General features: G+C 37.5%; 1 protein-coding gene across 4 annotated transcripts in view; it reads right to left on the bottom strand.

The window, feature by feature from the left end:
* Window positions 1-1,923: 1,923 nt before the first annotated feature.
* The window catches only part of LOC129780539 (uncharacterized), a 315,512-nt gene continuing 291,041 nt past the window's right edge, over window positions 1,924-26,394 (bottom strand). For all 4 annotated transcript variants that reach the window (XM_055788907.1, XM_055788910.1, XM_055788908.1 and 1 more), the window contains one exon: window positions 1,924-26,359. In XM_055788907.1, the coding sequence (XP_055644882.1) occupies window positions 25,001-26,359 (1,359 nt within the window). In that variant the 3' untranslated portion in view covers window positions 1,924-25,000. The remainder of the gene's footprint in view (window positions 26,360-26,394) is intronic.

Below are 26,394 nucleotides of genomic sequence, written 5' to 3'. Positions count from 1 at the left end.
ACTCAAAAATTTCTCGTATTCTCTCAAGGAAGTACGCCGAGTGCTTTTCCGGCCTCACTGAACGGATAGCTTCGACAGAGCTAAGACTATCCGTTACAATGTAATAGTGTTCAATAGGTCGTGAGGCGACGCTGTCTAGCGCCCAGTGAATCGCTGTCAATTCAGCAATATACACTGAGCAAGGATTCTGAAGACTGTGGGAGATGCTGAAAACTTCGTTGAACACTCCAATCCAAATTCATAGAGGACCAATCAGTAAAGTACATATTATCACGATTGATACGCCTATACCTATACAGATCAAAATGTAGTCAGGAAAACAAATACGGTTGGGAATATACGAAGAAGGAACAACCTGCATGGAGATGAATTCATTATATGAACTCATGAATCCAGAATGAAAATTTAGCTCGATCAACTGCTCAAGATTTCCGATCAACCGTAAAATATGTTTGGGGAGATTATTGGAGAAAGTTTAAATAATTAAAAACAGATTGATGATCTCGCTAAGAAAATTGCGTAAATTTGTGTAAGAAGGCTATATTTCTATGTTTCGAAGAAATACTCTCATCATAGCAAAACTATCCACGGAATACTTTCTGTCAAATATATACCGAGAAATTTTGAAGAATTTTCTTCATTTATTTTCTAAACTAATATCTTCGCCTTCAAAATAGGCCCCTTCTGAAGCAATACACTTTTTCCAACGAACATTACAGTTATCGAAACACTAGCTGTATTCAAGAATTGCCTTCAGTTCATGTGGCGAATTTTTTTTTATGGCTTCAATGCCTTCAAAACGGATTCCAAGATAGTTTGAGTTTCGGAAATAGGAAAATATTCACCCCTATGTCTTGTGGCCAGTACGCGTTGGACGAACGAGGGATCAGAATTTGATCGTTCAAGTATATCTTCAGCCGCTTGAATGAGATGAAAGTTTTGAATCAAACCGAACTCTTTTGGCACTAGTCGTGCAGCGACTGCTGTAAACAAACTAAATGACAGATTGCGCTCAAAATTGACAGTAAGACCACTGACAGTAGTACCAACTTAAAAAAAATGAAAAAGATTCAGCGGGAAGATTTAAAATTACAAATTCCCGGTAAATGTTTGACAGAATGTATAGAATCGAAAAATATTAATAATTCAATAGAATCGACAAATTCGTATTTTTTTTAACTTCGAAATCATTGGTTCACTACACGCAAATAGCGTAGCTCTTCTCAACCTCTGAATAAAGATCCGAATGCAATACTTTCCTCGTTTGTGTTTTTAACTTCCTGAACTTCACAATAGTACGGTGATGAAACAGGCGTTCGGCGGTCAACGAGTCGATAACACAGAAGAAATTCGTGACGCAGTTACAAAAGTACTTCAAAAAGTTGGACGCTACGCACTTCGCGCTCGGAATAGAAAAACTCGTGCCACGCTATGAAAAATGCCTCGAACGTTACGGCGATTACGTAGAAAAATAGAAAATAAAACGTAAATTACGAAAGTCGCCTTGTTTTTTGTCCTAACTTTATTTTTCCGCGATTTCTGAGGCACTGAAACATGCCAGTCCCCCTCCCCCGTGTGGAGATGCAAAACCGATAATATTCACCATACTCGAGAACCCGTTTATACCAAATTTCTCGTTGATTGGTTCATTAGTTTTCGGATTTAAACAGGACATACAGACATTAATTTATGTTTAGGAAAAGAAGTATGGTACTGTGAATGAGCTCAATATATCATACGCACGGGAAACTATTGAGTAATATGTAATTGAAACATATTGGTTAGACGGCTATTTTAAACAAAACGATTTGTGAGATCTGGGTTTCGTTCAAACGGCTTTTCTCCGGAGCACTCATCAAAACTGTTCTTGTTTTCATTAATATAATTACTGATTTTCAGCTGATTTCTTTTTATTTTTCACATATCAATTTAACACATTTCTTAATAATTTAAACTGTTCTATAATTTTGTTATTTACTACTTATTCTTTTACGTTCTTTATTTTATACAATTTGTACAACCCTATCAATTATTCAAACAACTTTTTTTTCTTAAATTTCTCTTGTTCGCTTAGTCCGCGTACCATATATCACTATGTTTTGTTTTCTAATTGTTTTCACCCTTTTAATAGAACTCGCACTATTCCACCTGCTGTTGCTGATTCTGCTGTGTGCTAACCGAACGGTATCTACACAGTTTTCAAATCGTCAATAATATTCGTATTTTTTCTTCCTCTCGCTATAATCTACAATTATATAATAACTATTATTAACACCTTGTTGTTGTTTGTTTTTTTTTGTTTCTTTATTAGCGACATTCAATTAGATAACTTGTTTGTTTTGACTTTTTTTATGTTGTTTTTTTTCTTATTTTCATTTTCAAATTACTTCTAAACACGATTCAACATTTCCATCGTGGTGATGGTCGTAATGGTGGCTACAATCCTATACCATTTAGCGTCACTAAAAATTTAGAGTTTTTCCTTTGATATTGTTTTTTTATTCCTCTTCCCTTTTTTTGATCTTCTACCACTACCTAAACTTTGTGGCGAGTCTTGCGCTATCAGTTGTCAGATTCTCTGTTGAAAGCGAATTATTTTCTTCAGATGACGAAGTTTGATAGAATTAAGTTCATGCTTCGGTGGCATTTGAAAACCTTTCAAGTCATCCTGCACGGAGTAAACATTTGTGATTGTTAAGATGCTACATGGTATTTTATGTGGAGTTTTATTTTTGGATTTTCCCATTTCATGTTCTGGAAGTGTATATAAGCTCAGTGGTATTGTTTTCTTTTACAGTTATGTCCCGAAGTTTAGTGTGTATATTGGGTTGGAAGCAAATTTAGTGGATTTTCAATAATATTTGCATCAGTTTGTGTTACTGAGTATTTTGGACTGGTTTAAGTTAGAACCGAACCTTGTTACTCTTAATGGACTCGGTTGATTACTAATTAACTTAAAATGGAACTAAAAGAACAAGCTTTCTGTGTAAGATGTACATTAGTTTGTTTGGAAGAAAAAATGAAAACTGTGATACATAATACCGTCATGTAATGACTTACTGCTTTGCATAATTGTCATTCACCATAACAATTGGTTTTGTGTTTTTTTATTGTTCAATAATTGAAGCATTCTACGAATTTCTCGCAATAATGAACTTTTCTGCTAGAGACGCATATTTTAAGTGATAATACTTCTAGGCTGGCATTGTATCAGATGGTCCAGAACAGATAATTTTATTGAAATAATACATTGAATTAGTACTCACTAGTGACAGATACACATGTCGACGAAAATGTGAAGCTCATTACTTTAGATGCGTCTAAGTTTAGCTTTGAATGTTATTTCTGAGTATGGTTTCAACAAGAATTCGGTGTTTCAGTAAAGGCTGATTAGACGATGCCAGTCAGCGCTCTAGTTGAAGTATCCAGTGAATAGAGAACAGACACTCTGTTTAAGTTGGAGGCCAATTACTTGTTCGATACTGGTACAAGTAACTTGAACAGAGTGTCTGTTCTCTGATCACTGGATACTTCAACTAGAGCGCTGACTGGCATCGTCTAAATCAGCCTTAAGAATTTTTTTTAAATGGAATCGTGCAGTTTAGCAACTTTCGATGAAATGATAAGCATTGAATTTAGAGTTTGTTCACATTGTTTCCTGTTTATTGTGCCACTACACTCACGAATTTCTCGTAATGTCATTTGTTGGTAAACGCCGAAAGGCTTTTCAAAATCTAGATTATAAAAAAAACTAATTACTAGATTAGAAAAGAAGCATAACATTGAACAATGTTTAAAAATGAAAGTTGAAATGTGAATACAACTACCTCATTAGAATATACGTCTCTTTTATCATTCTTTAGCTTTTGGAGCACCATTTTTTTCGTTATCGCTAATTGCTAACGACTTTGCTAACGATGCTTTACTGCTACCGATTTTGTGATAAGCGTTGGTTAGGTAAATGCCCCTATTTTTATAACGTATCGATTTCTTTCTGCAGCAGAGGCGTACATCAGAAAAAAACATAACCTTTCTATCCGCCTGCTGTTAACATATCAGTTACCGGTTTTCTTCTGCAGTCAATTAAACTCCAACTCACAACATGGGTTTTATTTATAATTTCATGCATTAATGGATGGTTTCTTCCGTCGAGGTTCATCTTACTACCTAAATTGTTCTGTTATTAATGTTACCTCGGGTTCTGTTCCGTCTAATTTCGTATCATCCTAAAGTCTATTTAAAGCTACCCTTTTTTAATCGATCCAGCGATAGTCAATGAAACTTCTTTCTCGAGTATTTTCCGCCGAATTGTGCTGTTTTATTACTAATCGTTTCTCACGTCGTTTTTACCGTCTTGGTTTCTCTTTCACTTTTTTTTTACGTTTTGTCCAGTGAACAATTTCGTTTAAGCACATTTAAAAGTTGGCCAGCTTACTACTTAATCGTATCATCTAAAAGAGTTCACCCTACGATGGCACAGTTCTAAAGTAGAAGAAAAAAGATTCGGTCTACGTTTTTTTCGCTGACGTCCAAACGCTGCTGTTTTGATTCCCATCACCATCACTTTGATTGTTCAATTGTTTCGATCAGTGAAAACTATTTTTCCTACAACTTTCTCGCTACCTTTGCTCAATAGTAAAATATCGGTTGAGTGGTTCAAGATTTTCGCTAGATAAGAGTGTGTTTTTTTTGTTGGTTGGTAAAAAAATTGACATTGCTGATTATCCTTGGTTCAACGGTGTGAACGCTCACACACACACACACGCGTGCCTTGGTCGTTCCGTTCGCTTCGAAGGCAATTGATTGATTGATTGGCTGTTTCATTTTTTTTTGATCCACGAATAACTACGTCTATGTTTGCTTTTTAAAAGTAGATGATTGATTGTTGCTATCAGGAGGGCTCTACAAGGCTAAGTATATATAGACTACTTTTACATTCATTTTTTTTGGAAGAGGGAGTGGGAAATAACAATTCAATATGAATTTCAATTCGTTTTATTCTTTTCGTACCTGGTAGATAGCGCAGTCTGTTGCAGTGAAATTCTCTTGGGTTTTCTCTGATTGCCTAGTGGTAATTTTTAGAGTACATAATTGATTTTTTTGTGCATTGTTAGATTTGTTTTACAACCTTCCATGGTTCGTTTTTATTCGAGGTGACAATTTAATAAGATATCGTGCAATATTTTCCACATTTTTCTGGTGAAGCTTCTTTTGTAACATTAGAACATATGTAGCGACAGTTTATATACTCCTTATCTAAAAAGATTTTCATTTCAAATATACTCGATTAAATAGAATTCAACGTATTTCTTGTGTTCGGCTAAAAAAGTTTAAAACCTGGATCAAACTTCAAATTCATTGAATCTTCTATGCATAAAATACAAGTTTACGAAAGGCACAAACTCGTCAAAGAGGACCTTCTTCGTTTATAACATAGATGCTTCAAACAATAAAGTCCATTCACATGTAAACGAGGGTTTTCGAGACATTGAAGCCGATAACATCCCTGGATCCCAGGTCAATTGCTCCTGGACCTGTTCGTAAACGACATTAGAGTTAAAATATTCAGCCACGCGTTGGTACCTGGCGACCGACACAGGGCTTTTTATTAGGATAGAGTTGATTACTGGTACTGACAGCTTCAAAATAGGAAAATCATTAAATATATGATTTGTATTCCGTTTCGATGATTTTATGTCGAAAACGCACCACGTTTTGGTCCACCAATTGTCGAAAATTTTGATAATAGAGAGCTTGTGAAGATCGACTATACCAGTTTTTTTTGCAAACAAGGAAGATGTTTTCTATTAGACAGGCAGTACATAAGCTTGAAGTGCAGTAAAAAACTGGGTAAACCACAATACTTCAAAACAATGGACGTAATGGTTCATACACAACAAGGGTTAAAAAATCGACAGGAATGTCATGCAGGAATTAAGGGCTTTTTACTACATATTATATAGATCATCATCACGATCAAAATCTGGTCAACCTCAATTTGCCATTTTTCTTTTGAGTGTACATGGAATCAGAGCAGTTCCTCTATTTGTTCTCTATTTGTGTATAAGTATAGAAGAAATGCTCTACTTTGATTTTGACATTTTCACTTCAGTACTCAAAATGGCGCTTGAAAATTTTGCTCGTAAACGTGAAAATCCAAGCTTCTCGCATGCGAATTTCGGACTGCAAGCGGAACAGCAGTTTTAAACGCCGGCGTAAAGGGGAATGGTGACAGACGTATTCAAGATTAGAGATGGGCAAAACAGTTCATTTTGATGAACGGTTCAGTCATTAACCGTTCATCTAAGTAAACCAGTTCTTTTGAACCGTTCTTTCGCTCTTTATTTCTCGCAGTATTGGAAACAACATAGAATGCTAGCTGGAGTGCTCCCGTGACCAAATGGATAGTGTCACACCTAACATGCCGGGGGTTCGGGTTCGATTCGGGGGAATTCAAAGTACAAGAAATTTCCTCCGACTTGCATTGTGGTCAGGCGTGTTCTAGAGATTGATACTCAAAAATACATTCTAGGCGCGTTATTTGGCATAGATCAACCAGTAAAAATGACGCAAGTAACACTACGTTGAGACGGCGAAGTTCCTCTGGGAACGTTAATGCCATTTAAGAAGAAGAAGAATGTCAGCTGGAATCCAACATCAAGAGACAGTTATTCTTTGATATCGTTGGATTGGATAGGAGATTTTTTTATTCGTATGGGATTTTTATGTTTGAAATTTAGTGGGGAAAGAAAAGGTGCTTTTTCTTTAAAAGACGTAAACTGTATGTGAAAATATGTTTATCGACCGACAATAGTATTTGTAATAGTTTGATGCGCACAAAATATGTGCAATTTTTCATATTTTCTGTCAGCACAAAAAACAGGTTCCATGTAAGATCATATTTCATTTAATAAGGGTGCATTCACAGAAAAAATACCGGCAGCGATTTTCTTCCAGTTTTTACTAACAATCAATCATATAAACAATCACGATCACCATGTACAAGCAATAGGCCAAACAATGGATTGGAAGCAACGTAAAAAACTTTTTTCTCAACTTGCCCTCACTAGAAGATTTTATTAGGTAAAATATACATAATTTATGAAGCGCCCCAGCTCCCCCAGTTTTTTTCTGATAATCAAAAAGTATATGAATGTTACGCGGAATTGAAAAATATATTAAATTGAAAATATTTTTAAATATTTTGCCTTTTAAACTACGAAAATCTGATTTAATTTTTAATCCAAAATCGAGTATACATCAACAAAATAAACCCTGCGTTACATGAATTTTTGCACGTAAATGACAATATCGTTTTATTTTTCTTACAAGCGTTCTCGTTATATTTATCTATTCCGTCCAGCGCAAATCAGTTCAGCTGGACTCGTTCGTTCGCAAACAGTTCGCCCGCAAACACTTCGTTCTCAAACAGTTCTTTCCCATACAGTTTACTCGCAAACAGCTCGTTCACAAACAGTTCACTCTCAATCAGTTCATTCTTAAACAGTTCTTTCCCATACAGTTCACTCGCAAGCAGCTCGTTCAAAAACAGTTCACTCTCAACCAGTTCGATCTCAAACAGTTCTTTCCCATACAGTTCACTCGCAAACAGTTGGTACACAAACAGTTCACTCTCAATCAGTTCGGTCTCAAACAGTTCACTCGCAAACTGTTCTTTCGGAATGAGTTCGTGGGGAGAACTACCGTTCTTTGAAAAAGAACGACCGTTCGTTCACTCTTTTTGGTGAACTAGTTCTTTCGTACCGTTCGTGAACGGTTTGCCCATCTCTATTCAAGATCATAAAATTATACGAATTCCCCAAAAAATATCCGGTTTTTCAGGGTTTCTGGACCTGCGCCAGGAGAAGCGATATTATGATTGTCACGAGGACCAACAACCAGAACATATAGGTCAAGGTAAGCCTAGAGAAACGGTTGCCGCCGTTCCCAAAAAAAAAAAATTACAAACATTTTCTGTTTTGGTTGAATTTGGCATCCTGGTACTATGGAAAGAAGGTGCCGAGAATAAGGCGATGGTCCGCTCTATGAGGAACATTTTGCCATCGTCAAGCAGAACTTGAAGAAGGTGCAACAAACGGTGGAAAGTGAAAGCATACGGACGATTTGCGATGAAAAAGTTGACGAAACCGCTGTACAGAATTAATGGCGGGCGTTAAAATAACCTAACCAAATAACGCGTATTTTTCTTCAACCAAGTTTTGATCGTTCCACCAGCATCGAAAGGCTAATAAGAATCTATCACATCCCCAATCATAGAGACGAATTAACTGCAAAGTTTAGAACCTCTTTGAAACAAACAATTAACTAACGTCTCCAACAGGGAAGAAATATGTGAGCCTCCTTATTGAATAGTCAGTCGTCATTGAAGTGAAGAAACATTTGTTCGCTGATATTCCCGGACACTAAATTCATATTTGAAAGAGTATTTTTTTGCAATTTTCTATTAATTATCCGGGAGAAGACCGCCAGGAAAAGGAGGAGTGTAAAGAACTAGAACAACTACCTCTTCAACATTGTGCTTGTGCATTGTTAAATAGACATATAAATCGTGCGAAATGTTCTCAGCAGTGCTTGGAAACATCTGTTTACCATCAATCTTTTCATTTGAATTTCCGATCACCTTTGATCATTGTTCCATTGCATTCGGGATACCGAAAATGAACTAACACCAAACTTCACAATCGCAGCAAGCCACTCACAGTTGATTCATTCAGTTTCGTTCATTCTCTTTTACGTTCTGCTCTGCGTTCACGTAATGTGAGCAAAAGAAAATAGTTTTCCCTAGTTTTGTCATTCATTGATATTAATATACCAGTCCATTCACTATCAGCATCGTTCTCGGACATTGACGAAACGGAGAAATGCGTTGAGAAAGATAACGAAGTACAGAATACTCATAATAGTGACAAGAAATTAAATTGTTCAGACATGCACGGTTTCAGTCTCAGTTAAAATGCTTTCATTTTATATAGTGAATATGCAATTCCTATTCCACTTGTCAGAAATGCTTCAAAAGACTCCAAATCCGATGTAAAAACAGGAAGGGGGTTATATCTATGGTATAACCGCAAGGGTGACGTAGGACTATCGTTGATTTAGAGATCATTTGTATGAAGTTGAATCTGAATTCATTCTGAATGAATGAATATTTGGAGAGCGTTACGTTGAAGGCACAAGGTTTTATGCATCCAATATTGGATACGGAAATATCCTACTGATGGGGAAGAATAATCTTCAGAAGCTATCCTGTTGATTGCGATTGATTGAAAAATCACAAAACCTAATGTATTTGGTCACAGTGTTACATGGATAGAAAACATTAAAATAAACTCTTTCATATGAATGTAATTTTAAATTCCCAGAGGAGCTGGCAGATTATTTTCAGTAACGATTAGATATTTCCACATTTTCCTCGATACTGGAAGCCCACCAGTGGCTAATGCTAACTCGATAACCATCTGTTAATAGCACTTGATTGAAACATATTTGGTCACAGTGTTACATGGATAGAAAACATTCAAATAAATTCTTTCACATGAATGTATTTTTAAATTCCTATAGGAACTGGCAGCTTATTTTCCGGATCTTCTCGATCCAAACGGAAAGAATTCCGTGCGTGTATGTGTGTGTGTGTAGCGGCTGGCCTAAGGTGCACAAACAGGCTCTTGGTGACACCGTTCATCCGCGCTTTCATGATAAATGAAGAGCTTCACCACAACAACGACAACATGCTCCAATCACTGTTCAATTAGAACTGAGTGGATTTCCGAGCGGCGCTCGCTTATATACCGATTGGTGATTTCAATAGCCTATTTTGAAAGCAAATTTAAGACTATTGAAACAAGTTTTTGGATCAGAAAGTAACAAGTATAGAACGCGTAGACATTTTATCTTTCGAATGAAGTGTTTATCATACCATTTCGTTCAGTTGTTTAGGAGCTATTAACACTCAAAATCTCGGTCTCCGGCGTAACGCTTTCGTTTTCGAAACTTTGATTTTACACCCCGGTATAGAAATGAAAGACGTAGTCCTACGTCAAAAACCGTCTTTACTGAAATTCCGAACATTTAATTTTTGTCTCAAATTCTGAACACACGAATATAGAATGTAGTGTCCCAGACACGACCGCAATGGGAATATTTCGAGCTTCCTTTTGCAAACGGATCGAACTGTGCTATAGGATGAGCGGATGAAATTGCCAACATCCAGCTTTGGCTGACGAAGTTTGCATTCGCTACTCGAATCGATTCTGCAGAATGCTTCTTCGCCGTCCAAACAAATTTATTTGACGTCGAATGAATGACAGCGGCATCGACAGGCAAAACAAACGCGTTACACTGATAAAAAGATATTTTCAATATTACTTAACAAGCTCAATATTTCCAAACCCTGGTTCTCAGTACTAAAATGTTGTAAAGACGTTAAGGCAAGATCTATATAAATAAAAATGGAAGGCCAAATGTATGGCTAAGCGGAAAACCCGAGGAAGGGATGGTCCGATTTGAGCCGTTTTTATTTTGTTGTGTTCGTCTCCTCCCGTAGATTAATATGGCGGAGAGAAAAGGTCGGAGAATTCGGAAAATTGAATTCTCATTTGCTCTACTATTACATCATGATTAGCGTTGTTAGGCCATTTGATGTTTGTGCTAACGAGAGTTACCTGGAAATAAATTTTCAAGCGAAACTCCTATGTACTCTATTTATATGAATAAAAAGGGATCGCCAAATGTGTTGATAAGCGTAAAACAATTGTCCGATTTGAGTTGTCTTTATTTTATAATATTCTCTGTATCGAACATGTGTTCCATGCGTCGGAGAAATATGTTATTTGCAAGTGATTGAAGAATCTTGAACAACGAGAATTGTGTCTGAAAATAGTTTTATATTATAATGACGAATTTTGGTAGAAGTACTTGGAAATTTATAGTAAAAGGAAATTTTAAAGGGTTTTGACCCTTTACATCAATCAATGGAGTGTTCTGCAATTGGACCTACGAAAGTTCGCTTAGTAAGAAAACGTGAATATTTGAAAGTATTTATATCAAAAAATCAATTTTTGGCGGGACGAAGTTCGCCGGGTCAGCTAGTAAATAAATAAAAACGTTCTGAGCTCCATCTTCATCCAATATTCGTTCATACGAATTCAATACGCATGACTTCCATCGGTGCTTCATACCGGGTTCGGAGGATCCCGCCCAAGAACCAAGGTAGACACATTTTGCTCGTTTACCTTCGACAGCATGTATGATCCAACGAAGTGATCCAAGGAGAAACTAGGAGAAAAGCCGGTTAAATTTCCGACACAAGTTCAGAACCAAATTCGCAGCATGAGAAGGCGTTCCGTCCTGTTGACATACGTAATGGTGATTTCCGTACAAACTTTCTGCTTTCTTGGAATTGCGACATTCTGCAAAGCATCCGTTTTGAAATATAACGCGGTTATATGAATTCCTCTCTCAATAAAACTAGGGGTAGTTTGCCGCGTTTGCGCTTACCTCCCCCAAACAATGATGGACCCATCGCTTTGGATCCATTGAATATTTCTGTTACTATTTGGAATATTCCTCAAACTGTAGGCCCACAATCTGTCGTTTTGGACATTGTGATACTGTTGTCCGGTAAGAACTTTCCATCCGGAAAAACAAAGTCTTGTACACCGTGCCGTGATAGTACGAGAATAACTATTTCAAATCGTTGCTTTCGAAACTCCATCAATTTTACGTTTCTCAAAAGCATCGTATCTATGGTCGTGTTTGAGCACATTGTCGATTGTCGATTGTCGTACTAAGCGTTGTGATTTTCGTCAAATTCGCCTACTGAAGATCTTAATCATACGATTAGTCTTTGCGAGGAAGTTTCACCATAACCCCTAATGATTCGATGAACAAAATCGTGCTTCACTCCCAGGTTTTTAAAACTTATAAAAATAGGAGCTGGGCGCACTCCTTCTCAAAACCTTTTATTACCACAACACGAAACCCTTTCATCGTTCATAAACAATAAACTGAGAGAAATATTTAGTAAATATAACGAATTTTTTGGTAAATAATACCAATCTATAGTCACTTTCGACCGTACTAATAAACACGTATGTCAAGCAAAACCATGAATCGTAAGCCCAATATCGGCTACATTTTCCCGCTGAAAATGCACGTATCAGAATTATATCCATATTATACCTCCGTATTGCATTATGGCAACAATGAAAATGGTTAATACGCGTTTTTCTCACCAGTTTTCAGATATGACATTATTCAGGTTTACAAATGTTATCGAGTAAAATGTACTAAACTCTTGTAGGGATGCGGGTTTGTTGACAAAATGTACAAAAAATTTGTACATTCTACTAATTTTGCATTACCAAATGTATTTGGTAGTTTTCGACCGGAGATTTTTCTAAGTGTAGATTCTGAAAGAAAATAATCAATCAGATTCGCCAGTGGTTTTGTGCAAGTGTACACCAATACAAAGATAGTGTATGTGCTGCTGCTCATCACTACAGCGAGGTAAAAAAGATATATGAGAATATATTGAACACGGTAGACATGACACTGAATCTGTTCAGAGGTACCATAGCCTGTTCCTTGAAGGTTAAAATTCTTCAATAAAATTTTAATCATCAATTGACTCATATGCATAACGTAGATTTGGTGAATTTGCTTTTCTCAAAAGCACTGAAATCGCGAGAGTAGAATAGGTTTTAGGCAAGCTTATTGTTAGATTTAAGGTGAAGGTGGAAGCTAGCCACAGATGGCTGCCACAATGGCGCTCATTTCTTTCATCAAAATTCGTGTTGGAATATTATTTACCAAATGCTGCTGAACGATTTACTCGATATTTTTCCATGTTTCCGAAATTGCGACCTTGAGCTCTTCAATCTTGGTGTACCGTTTTTCCTCAGTGTAGATTCTGCGTACAAGGATTCCCCTAAGATTTTCAACAGGATTCAATTCTGGAGAGTAAGCCGACCAGTCCAACAAATTAAGTTTTTGATCCTCATTCTTTAGTTTCTTACTGGTATGAATAGAAGAATTGTTTTGCTGGAATGTGAATTTTTTGTGACGATATACACGCAAAAATGGTAGGAGAGAGGATTCCAGAACATGTGTGTAATCCTTGAATGATATGAAAGCTGTCTTGAGCTTTCTGGTTGCACAGAATCCCGCCCAAACCATGCTCGATCCAGAATTCCTGGTTGAAAAATACCTTTCCTTCTTCCGTAAATCACGCCAGTACCCGTTGAAACCTTCAAGACCATCCTAATTGAACTGTTTTTCGTCAGTGAAGATAACCTATACATTGAACTCTTCGTTATGGTATATAAAGGGTGTGTCACATCAAATTGCATCACGGAAAAAACACTGTAGAAATTTAATTTTTAGGAATTATATTTTCAGCTTATAATCAGATAATCAGATAAGAGTGTATAGATCACGTTGGCCATGCTTCACTGTCAATTTATGATAAATTTGGAAAAATGTCGTCGAACGAAAAAGAGCGTCGTGAATTAATCCTGCGCACTCATTTCGAGAATCCGGAGTTGTCACATCGGGACATCGGTAAGATGCTGGGAATCGTCCAATCCACGGTCAGCAGAGTACTAAAACGATACTTCGAGAACCTAACCATCGACCGGAAGGTGAAGAACGGCAAAAATGGATGCTCCGTCAGTGAAAAAGATCACAAGCGCGTAGTTAAGCAGTTTAGACGTGATCCGAGAAGTTCGGTCCGGGATGTCGCCAATAAGCTGAATTTGTCAAGTTCATTCGTCCAGCGGACCAAGCAGCGGGAGGGCCTGCGTACATACAAGGTTCAGAAGGCTTCTAACCGCGACGAAAGGCAAAACATGGTGGAGAAGACGCGAGCCCGGAAGTTGTACACCGAAATGCTGACGAAGCCGCATTGCCTGGTAATGGACGACGAAACCTACGTCAAAGCGGACTTTCGTCAGCTGCCGGGCCTGTTCTTCTTCTCCGCAGAGGACAAATTCAGCGTTCCGGAGGAGATTCGCAAGCAGAAACTATCCAAGTTTGCCAAAAAGTACATGGTGTGGCAACCGATCTGCTCTTGCGGAAAGCGGAACGCCCCCTTCGTGATGACCGGCACGGTAAACGGGCAGGTTTACCTTAAGGAGTGCCTACAAAAGCGCTTACTACCACTATTGAAGCAGCACGAGGGCCCGACCATCTTCTGGCCGGATCTCGCTTCGTGCCACTATTCAAAGGACGTGTTGGAGTGGTACGGGGTCACCTTCGTGTCAAAGGAAATGAACCCGCCCAACCGGAGCTTCGAACAATAGAGAAATATTGGGCGATTATGAAGCAGGCCTTCCGGAAGAACCCAAAAGTTGTCAAATCGGAGGCGGACTTCAAGAGAAAATGGATTTCTGTTAAAAAAAAACTACAACCTGACGTTGTACAGAACCTTATGGACGGGGTAAAGAGGAAGGTGCGAGCATACGGGCTTGGGCTCGAAGTATGAATAAAAAGAAAATGCCAAAAGTTGTTTAATAGTTTTTATTTTACTGTCTAAAATTTTCAAAAGGATCGGTCTATTGGGCGAATTTCTACAGCGTTTTTTCCGTGATGCAATTTGATGTGACACACCCTTTAGCAAAATATATTCTTTTGGAAATATTCTTTGTCACAACATACCATGCCCCACTGTCGGTTCATGTGAGATTTGGCTTAATGGAAAACTCCACGTATTACGGCACTGTGTAGATGTGAATAGCATTGTTCTGTATGTTCAAACGGAAAGATAAAAGGCGGAAGGCACCAATCTAAATGTTTTTGTGATACGTGTAGAAGACATCTCACGAAGAAGAATTATAGCAAATATTTTTTAAACATAAACAATAAAACATTGTTTAGTGAACATTTATCAGAAGTTTACAAAACATAGTAGAACCTTGTTCGTCTTCCATAATCCTACAAAGTTATACATCACTGCTTTATCATGTAAAAAAAATTGCGAACAGTACGACACACATGTCGAAATTTAATACGAACGCAAAGGGTAAAATCTATAAGTCCAATCTTGAAGCATAATATTACCTTTAGTATCATTGATTGGCATAGTTATTATGAATTTGGCGATGTTGATGGTATCCACGTAAAATTCGTACTCACTGTGCTATAGTAGGAAAAAGATAAACAGTGTTATTTATTTATTGTAAAGCTAGCCGATAACGCAGACTTTTGCATCTTTTCTCCTTATATTGATCATGAGAAAGCAATACTATACCTACATATGAATACCACAATGGCTCTTAATCAGACTGATACGAATGCTATATGGATAAAATTGGTGAGTTGGGAGAAAATATGATTGAGATTAGGCCATAACTAGTATTGGATCGGATTGGTTATTTTGAAAAATCTGTAAATCTGAATGAAATCCAAAAAAAAAAACTGTATCTACAGATTCTTGGTTTCTGAAAGTCTGAAAAATCTGTATGAATACAGTTTATTCTGTAGATATGGTTACCCTGATTGAGGGTATTCGGGGTTCGCGTCACGGAAATTGACCAATTATAAGTGCTCAATTATTACTCAGTCATATGGCATAGCGTGGCCAATCGGCACCAAACTCCCAAACAATATATTGCAATATAGACAATTTCATTTTGTGTTCAAAGGTATAAAAAACAATTTGCATCAAATATCGTAACGTATTCCTACAGTATGCGGTCATACCTCGGATACATTTTTGGCAAGAAGGCAAGCCATTGAAGAATGAAATTTTTCGTTAGTTTGAGAACCTTATCATTTTGTTAGTGTGGTTGTATTCATTTAAAACCTAAATGAATATGTTTTCTCGATATTTTTTTAACAGGAAACTTCTTTATGATTACCGAATGAGTCTCTTAGTTTCTTTGAGTGTTTGTCAGCGAAATGGCAGCTGATTTGTATCAGCTCTCGCCGTCACTTCTAGCATACTGTATGTGAAATTTACAAGCTTTATGCATCAAGAAACTATTTTTTTATTTATGTGCAGAGCGTTTTTTTTTGCCTCAATGTCACAAATTAATTGAAATGCATGAATCTATGCAAACGGAAAACGTGAAGCGTGCTTAAACACATACTGCATAACCGATTCACCACAATTGAAATTCCACAAAATGTACCAACGTCTTCTTCATCGTGGATTGGTTATCCCATCCCTCTCAGAAGCATCCAAACTTATAGCAATCAATTTAAACTTATTCAACAAGCATCCACTTTATACCTTCCTTCAACACTTTCTGCGCATCGCAAAAATGCTTCCTCCCGCTAACAGCTGCAACGACGTTTGAGCGGTTTTTACTGCAACTGGTGGCGGTCGGGCGTCGAAAAGGGCTCCGATAAGTTTTCTCCACCCACTTCGTGTTAACCCCATCGCTCTTCCCATCTCACCAGACGGGAACAAATTGAAAGGCATTTATCACGTCTACATTCTTGTGCGTTTCTTTTTTTTTTGTTGTGGCAGGAATTCCATTCCCTCGGTCGGATGTCCTGAAATAACATAATCTAAATTAATAGAACAAACCGCAAACGACAGACATCGTCCTATCCCCTTCATTGAAGAATCCGGAGAAAGCGTGAAAATGGCATTAAATACGAAGTGGAGAGGGACGCGTTTACTCCGCTCCGCTTCGAAATGGGTTGGCGGTTGAGAGTAGCGTCGGATAATAATTGTTTTCCAAGCGAGAACAATTTAATTTTCAATTACCCGTGCCGGAAATGTTGCTTTACCTCGTAACAGCAGAGTGGAATTGAAAAAAAGGAAAAAAAGCGACGACTGTCAATCGGCCCCTCCGAGAAGTTAGTTGGGGTCAGCGGGATGGCGGATGAAATTTTAAGTTTCCCTCCGATGCATGTCATTATAAGGCGAAAGTCGTCCTTACTGGGAAACTCTCATGAATATGCAAATAGCGTCAAGCTTTCAAATATTTGTGTTCTTCCCTTCCGGTTTGTTGGAAATTTTACAATCAACGATCGAAAGCAGCCACTAACAGTTCGCTTAGCAATTATCGGTGTACGCCTTATCTTCCGAACTTTTTCAATGGACGACTTGTTGCGGGTTCGATTCCCGGCGAGGGTTGTAAGTGTTGACATTGTTTCTCACTGTGGATTATTACAATTTCGGTGGAAATATTGTTGAAGACAGGAATGTGTTTTTGCTTAAAAAGGTTTTTTAACGGTTGTTAAGCCAGACTTGTTGGACGAACTACAAGAAAATAGTCGTAGAACTTCGTTGGAAGGTCAATCTTCACGATCATTGGAGTTGCAACTCGTTCTCAACTCGCAAAAACTAACGGTTATTTTCGAATATTTCGTTAAACTACTGCAACGAACCTACCCATTTGTAACAAAACGCGAAATATTAGACACACAAATGTAATTTTTGGGTTCCAGATAATGACAACTTATTACTGTAACTGATGGTAAAACTCAATGCTGCAAAGTATATTTTCATTGTCAGCTTCCACTTCTAAACGATCTACGATTCTTCGATTCCTAAACTAGAACTTCGTTCACGTAACACAATCTCAAAGATGTCCATGCAATTTTGGAAGGATGTAAAACAAAAGTGAAAGTTTTCTCCGTTTCTTTCCATCAACTCGCATCTTTCTAATTAACCGGAATGTTTTTTCTTCTCAACGTTGGCCTGTTCCCTCGCATTCAGCTTATAGTTTGAAGTATCTCTTACGGTCGCACAACAACGATATAGACTTAACGCTCTAGTAGATTGTATGATCAACATTCTTTTTCATTCGTTCTAAATATACACTATTTATAGGCACATTTTTGCAATTACATATCCGCTCTCCTTGTTCTCATCCGATTATGCGTGTTCTTTCTAAAATTAGGGAAAACTCTGATAACTGTTTTTCTTCTTCCTCCCCTCATTTGATCCTCTGTTAATTGGCTAAGGTCCTAGATTTGGTTTTTTCATATTAACGATGGCATGCTTTTGTGTTTTTTTGTGATGTCCAGAAAGAAAAGTTTCACTAGTACTACAATTGCAGAAATATTCTAACCGCTTCAAATTGGAAGTAGAGTTTTTGTTCATAGAGTTTAATTTGTTTTTTCATTCTTCTTGCTTTATTGAAACAGAAGCTCATAGTTTTTCATTTTATTTTGTGAAGCTATAAGTGTGGGAACTTCAATGGTCGGATAAGTATTGTCACTGGTTTGTGTTCGGAAGGGTGGAATAATGATTGGTATAGTATATTTGAGGTTTGGAGATGCTTTAAATTTGATGATTTATTATTTTGAGGAGGAGATTGCAAGAAATACGTAGTGATACATTAAATGCGATACAGCAAACACGTTAAATTCGTTCAGTAGTTGAAATTATTAAGAGTCTTTCAGTACGAGCCAGGTCATAACGTCACGTTTGGTTTTTGGTACGTGTGTTATCAGGATTAAGTCGCCAAAAATTCCTTTTGACTCTACGATGAAGTACCAGCAAATGGTACCGGTACTTGCAAGTCACGAAGCGAGTCTCCGAGGCCTACAAAACGTTTACCTGACGGTTAAACAAACCGTTTGTCGAACTCGAACATTCCTGTTCAGTAAGAAGATCGCCAGTTTCAAGTTCCCTGTATTAGCGGGGTGACGGTTTGGCGACGCCTTGTCGGAACTGTGGTAGGGGAAGACGGGGTAAGACCGCCCTGTGGGGTAAGACGGACCACTTCTTATTTCATAAAAAATCCTCAGTATTTTGGCAAATATGGTCCGCAAGAAGCATTCATAGCACATTTTTGTCATTTCGAAACACTTTGCAACACTTGAGCGCACGAAATATCAAAATTGTAAACAAAACAAACTTTTCGTCGGGGTAAAAGCGCCACACTTTGTGATATTGAATGATTTTCATATCAAATAAAATACCATCTTTTTGCTCGTCTCTTTACACACAAATTCCTCGAAAGAACATAAAGAAGTTGTCGCGGATGCAATGGACGTTGGATAAGCTGAATATGGCTAAAGCGGCATGCCCATCAGGACAGCATCAGTCAGTTTCAGAATTCCTAGAACCACTAACAAATCAAAGACAATAAATCACCGAGAATGAAGCTCGGATCCACTGATCCAGTTTTACCACCACTCAGGAATACGAACCGGTGGAGCATTTGCATTTGGAGAAACGATTCTACTCCATGACAATGCGAGGTGCCAAGGAACTGGCATTCGAGCTGGCTTAACGAAACAACATATCAAATCGGAACTAGAATTACCTACTTGGGATACATTCAGACTTCCCGTGAACAGATTTTGAGAGATTTTAGACCCACGTAGATAATCGTCCTTATAGATTCCGAAAATTTGGTAAATTTTTCAAAAATATTTTCAAAACTCTGCACGTGGAATATGGATGGCCTTTACAGAAGTTTGTGTATAGTTTGTGAAGAACCCTAACAAAGAGTACCTTAGACAACACTGTTCCTGTTATTTTTACTAGACTAAACTGTTTGAAAATAGCATCGCTCCGTCTTACCCCGCGGGTGGTCCCTCTTACCCCGCCAGCAAAATAAAAAGTATTTTTCTCTCATTTCAAAAATTAATGAAAAAATGACGAAAAAGTTATACAATCAGCAGTTACGCATGTTTTAGTAGTAGATTATTATATACTCAAAGATATGCAGCACAAAAAATAGGGGAAATTCTTAAGGACGCTTAACTGAAAATTGGTTTTCTTAGGGGGCGGTCTTACCCCGTCTTCCCCTATCATGCACTTTTACATGGACCGTCCCTTCCACAAGATTTGTTGCAATGATTTTGATCAGGTTGCCCACAAGGACAAGTACTGCGTTAACGCTAAGAAGATGAAATCCTCAAGTAAGGAGCACTAATCTTAGACAATAAATAGACAGTGAAGACAGTGAAGAATGCCCGGAAGTGAATGAACATTTGTGAAGATTGAAGTAAACAGAAAGCAAATCAGGTTTCAGCTCGACATCGCATCGGAAATCTGTGTCATTTCCGAGCAAACACGAAGGCAGACTTGACAATCAACAATAGACCCTGCAATAGTTCAAACTGCTACATGAAGGCAGAAGCTCTTGAGGCTGGTATAGTATTTGAGTGTGCAAGGAAGTACTCCTGGATCATTTAATGCTGTTTTTACATCAAAACAATGTGATAATTGGGTAATTTGACATCAATTCATAAAATCCGGAAAGTCATGATATGGTTTGATGAATAAGAGCTTCAGATTCTGGACTGGTGATAACAAAACCATACTAAGAACTTATGAGAAGTGATCGTACGAATAGTAGATGCAGTTTACAAACATTATGAGTGATTTGAAGAGCTTAAACGAACAGTATCCTCTGTGTAGAACGAGATACACACTACAACATGGCGCAACTTTGTCAAAACCACCCCGGAAGGGTTATTTGAACTGATTGAGAACTGAAGATGATCTACGAATGAGGAACTTATTGTAATTCATATGAAATTGACGTTAATTTAGTAAAGCAGTGAGAGTTTGTCCATCTGGTTCTATAGTTATGAAACACTGAAATTTTAGTTTTTTGAATGTTTCGCGCCTGAACACAACAATAAAGTTCAAATGGCCAGTCTTTTAAATGAAGATAGTTATTATAACTTACACTATATACATAAATTCAACCGACTTCTTACATATCTCTGGAAACTCAGAAAAAAATAGTTGTGAAATAGATTCTATAGTTGTGAAACGCAGGTATTGCCGATCTAATAAACAGCCCAACCGGAGCCGAAACAACCGAAACAAACAGTGGCCAGAATTCCTGCTCTAGAGCAGTACAACTGATGATTGACGAAACACGATGGATGAGTCTTGATCGACCTCACGACCTCACGAACTTCACGTTTAGCTCGATTTCAACCAACTTCTGGGGTCACATTCTACAAGGTTTCTGTTCGTGGTAAGGTTCCAAACAAATTCAAGTTTGTTTTCGCGGATAAAGTTGCGAAAAAGTTCATGGAATGAAGCTTGGGCATCTTGGTCGTGCTGAAACAGTTCAATACAGTGGTTCACTGTACCGTTTTGTATCATATTCCGAACACTTAAGCTTTGATGGCCATTAGACAGTGTCACATTACTCAAAATGATACTCTTTCGCGAAATTAATTTAATTTTTTGGATACAATAGAGCCCCTTTTTCATTTGACTACAATAAAATTGATTCACGAATACATATTCATGGTGAAAAACTAAAAATATGTTTAATCACTTTTGTCTCAAATTCCGAACAGCAAAAATGCATTTTTTTTTAAATTATAACTTTTAAACTCCTGGACCGGTTCATATGGTCGATATATCAAATTAAAGTCAATTAGCTAGTCTTTTTTGGAAAAATGTTATGCTCGCAAAAAAAAATTGATTTTGTTTTTGTAATTACTGATTGTATTTGTTTCTTATAGTTTACGTGGTTTCGGGACCAAGGGCGCATCGATATTGATACCTGTAAATAATATAAAAATGAAGTCTATAATCCAATGAATTTCAGGGTTTTGAATATTAAATTATTTATAACATTAAAGTTCAGTAAATGCACATTTGAAAATAAAGTGTTCGCAATTTGAATCATGCGTAGAAACTTGATTCATAATCCGAACACTAATTTTAATGAAGATTTCTGCATAACATATCATTTTATTTCATCCATTTATTGTACATTCTTACCATTTCTAGCACTTAAAATGAAAACAACAAACAACAAAAAACAAATAGTTGAAAAAACTACAAAAACTGAAAAATGAACGGTGCTTGTTTTTTACAGAATTTGCTAACGCAAACTTTTTATCATTGGTTTTGACTGTCACTTTTTTGTAAATTAAGCATTTATTTTATAAATTATAGGTCGTATCGATACCTGTAAATGATGTTAAAATGAAGGCTGTAATCCAACGAATTTCAGGGTTTTTTTTTATTCAATTATTTATAACATTAAAGTTCAGTAAATTTACATTTGAAAATAAAGTGTTCGGAATTTTAATCATGCGTAGAAAATTGATTCAAATTCCGAACAATACTTCAATATGAATTTTAATGAATATTTCTGCATAAAATATTATTTTTTTCACCCATTTATTGTAGGTTTATACATTCTCTAGCACTTGGCATGAAAACAACAAACAAAATAGTTGAAACAACTACGAAAACTGAAAAATGAAGGATGCTTGTTTTTTACGGAATTTGCTAACACAAACATTTTATCATTGGTTTTGAAAGTGTCTAATATTATAAATTATAGGCTGTATCGATACCTGTGAATGATGTCAAAACGAAGCCTATACCTCAAAGAATGTCTGGGTTTTCATTATTCAATTATATATAACATAAAAGTTAAGTAAATTTGAATTTAAAAATGAAGTGTTCGGAATTTGAGACTGTTCGGAATATGGGACAAAACGGTACGTTACAGTTCGTTCAGGAAGGCACTGTTTTGGAGGCGAATGAACTGCAAAGTTTAAAGCCTCTTAAAAACAAAGAAACGAAAAAGGCACTGTTCCTTAAAAGCATTCCCTCATGGGCTGGATTTCAAAAAGGTGTGCAAGCTGCCTAAATTCCACGTTATTCGGTATCAAAAAATAATCAAGTTAGTAATAATAATAAATGTGGATGGAGGATCAGACGAGAACCCTCGTTTTATATAGGTCATAGATATTTTAGATTTATCATTTTAATCTATTCAATCTTGATGCAATGTTCGTTGCTATAAATGTTCCAGAACTTGGATGACTTGATGAAAAACTCAAAACAAGGGACCCGGAACTGGAAACGGAACATTTCGAGTACGCTGGGGAATCGTTAGTTAATGTTAGGTTTTAAATCTGGAGATATCTTTAGACGCCACAAACAACTCGGGATCAACGAAAAATTTGTTACCGTGCCATAGATACGTATTTACAGACCGAAACTAACGAGGACAGACCACGTTCAGGAAAAAAAAGAACTGTGAGAACATCTAAGTTAAAAAAGATTGTACGGGATCGATTTCGTCGCAATCCTGCTCAATCTGCTAGGAAGTTGGATATGAACCTAAATGTCATTCAAGAATCCATTCGATTACTCCTGCGGTGAGATATGCGACTCAAAGCATATTAAGAATGTTTGGTTCATGGTGTTTCGGAAGCTGCAAACCTAAAGAGGTAGGGTAAATGATCTTGGTTTGTCCGATTTAGGATGTTTTTACGCATCTAGTAAATGCAAATCGATTTTTCTTCATGAAAATCTCAATATTCAAATTTTTATGTTTTTCAACGATTTTCCTCAAATAGGAATTATGATAATGGTTTGACCACCTCTGATCATGGTTTGTCCGGCTTTAGAAATGACCATTTTTGAATGAAAACATTCGAATTCTCAAGTAGATGTTGCATTTATCATTGCTTGAGTTTACTGTCATCATATTGATCCATTCATAATTTAGACTTTCTTCACAATATTGCATTTTCTTGGGCATTTTAAAAGTGTTCGCCTCAAGACACTCAACATAGAGAAACTTTATTTCTGCTATGCGCGAGGGACACAATAAACAAACTGCAGCGCGCCAAGCGGTTGCCATAGAAATCATGTGGACAAAACAACATTAGTGAATTGGACAACTCATGATCAGAATTGAGTTCATCAAAATGCGTTAATTTAATGGTTTAGCTATGCAAATCTGATACAAATTGTGTGCAAGAATGATGTTTACAATATTTGTAAGTGTTATAATCCAGAAAAGGGATGGATACGTGCGAAATAATCATATGGTGATCGATTAAAAGCTAGCTCGAATGAGGGGCTCATTGACACCAATAGATTATGTATTTTATAATCCTTTAAAACATGTGATTCAATAAAAAAATACTATAACTGAAACTACTGTAAATCATGAAAAAGACAATTTTATTTATATGTTTTGAAACATTCGAATACCTGATTTGGCAAAGGTGTGCTGAATTAGAGCAGTCAAAAAAGTGGACAAACCATGATCATATTTTCGACTGGACAAACCAAAATCATTTACCTTATTTAAAATCGCGAGAGTTGCTCGGTTAGGTTAAATTTGGACATGGGTGTCGTATTGAATGAATTCACTAGACATTAACATTTTTTTTAGAAAAACTGTTAATATTGTTGCATAAAGTACAAGATTAGTACACTTCTGAGAACAGACAAACGACCGCAAAGGGTTGAAAATATTGAGAGTTTGATTTGTGAATATATTTGATTCGTACACCATACAACCGAATCGTAATATTATTTACATTGAAAATGGTTGTTTAATGTTTGATGTGTCGATAACTGAACGAATTTAACGATTACTCTATCATCAAACCATTTTATACTAGGATTTATTCCGAGGTGATGCACAAAATGGTAACATTGCTTAGTCTCAGTAGTCTTAAAGTTACATTGACATGTTTGGCATTAAAAACTTGAGGACTCAGCACATTTTTATTGTTCATTCGCATACTGTGAAAATTTAAGATTAAAAAGGAGCAATTGTCGCCGATATTAGGCACGGCCGCGAAGTCTTGCTCCACCCTCTTCATGGATCAATGAGTATCCTTAGTTCAAGAAGTCAATTTGTGGGAAGTACCCTACAGTATTAGAAACACAAGCTGAAATTATTTCTATCGCTCATATAACTAAAACCGCTAGGATTGTGCAACAAAAAATGCGTTCTCGATCCTCAATCCTCTTTAATTGCAGCAGAGGCAGATTGCATGAATATCGTGCATTCAATATTACGATTCTTCACCACCTTTTGAAACACCTCAAGACTGGCTGGCTGGGATGCTTCAGTTTGAGTTGCTATGCAACTTCACGCACAGAAGGCTGGACGGATCGATAGATCTGTAAAGTGGTGGTATTGCGTGTGACAGTTCGTACCCGATCTCTAGATAACAGGAAATATCTTCTGGAAATAGACTACCCTCCTCTTTGTCAGGTTACTTTTGGTGCATCTCATTTCAGTACAGTAGCTGCCAGCCGGTTTTGTCGCAACTAAAACAGCGTTTCCTTGGACCATTTTCGCGAGGAACCTGGCGCACAGCGGGGATCCACCGGCGACAGCGGCAGCTGGGAGCTATCCTCCTCTATCGTCAGGATAGGTAGCTCGAGAATCACAGAGGGGCTTTTTATATTACTGCTATGGTTTTTGATTATAACATTAACTTCAACGCATTTATTGTTACTCTCCTCCTCGCCTTGTTGATTGCTATTATCGTCGTTATTATTATTATTACTTTTGCTAGAGCTAGTGTTATTGTTGTTCTTACGGTTATGGCTAATTGATTGACTGCTAGGGCGAATGCTAGGCAAACTGCTACCACTGGCCTTCGGTCGAGGAGATGGTGACCGGTCCCGGTTGTCATTTTGTTGCTGTCTTTCGATGATTGCTTTTGTTTCAATTTTAGTCACTAAATTAACCATCTCGGATTTCAGCTTGGTTTTACCACGTCGATTGCTATTTGAAAGACTACTTAAACAACTATTATCATTAGGTTTCTCAAGATCGATATACACGGCGTATTCACTGGTGGCACCACTAAAAACGTCACGCTGCTGCCTAGGTTGGTTACAGCTACCACTGCTACTGCTTGCACCGCCTATGACAGTACCGGTTGTCCCACCGGAGATAGTTGCTGACGTACTGGGACCAGCGATGGCAGTAGCAACCGGAGCAGCACTGCATTCGCCGTCGTCCGGAATACTGAGCTCATCACTGTCAGTGCTGAATTGTTGCAGATCCTCGTCAGTATCTGCGCAGCTTTCGTTGAACACGGAGTCCGACCCACAGCTACGCAAATCACTGTCCTGGTAGTCCGCTGACGACAGCTTGAAGGAACTAAGCGACGCTAGAGGAGCTCTACGCACAACTACATTGCTGCTACCATTATGATTCGCTATACTAATGTCATCTATTCTACTGCTATTGTTATAATTATGCCGTGTTACTTTCTGGCTACGACTAAATTCAGCACCATTCGTGTCAGGATACTCAGATATACAATCAATTGAGTTTTCGTCGTAAAGCGTATGCTTTTTACTTGTAAAATATTCACGGGCTGCTAAACTCGTTGACTTGTGTGCCACCCTCTCGCTGGGACACGGTGAAGACTTTGGCGTTGCTTCGATTATATTGATACCGGGATAGAAGGTATCCCAATCCGCGCATGTCGCCCCGATGGCGCACGCATTGGCAACATGAGAACGATCCTCGTGGCTATGTTGCCGCGATGGGGACCGAGATATCGGTGGAAGTGATGATAACCCTAACGTAATAGCCGAGCACCTTCGCTCTAGGAATGAACTCTCCGTACTGCAGCAGGTCATCGCACTGCTTCGTCGCGACTCTGACCCCTGCAATCACACCGGAATTAGAACTTTGATTCGTT

Source organism: Toxorhynchites rutilus, chromosome 3 (genome assembly GCF_029784135.1).
Source record: "Toxorhynchites rutilus septentrionalis strain SRP chromosome 3, ASM2978413v1, whole genome shotgun sequence".
Lineage (NCBI taxonomy): Eukaryota > Metazoa > Arthropoda > Insecta > Diptera > Culicidae > Toxorhynchites > Toxorhynchites rutilus.
The sequence above is the reverse complement of the archived record's forward strand: the minus strand, read 5'-3'. Positions and strand labels throughout refer to the sequence as shown.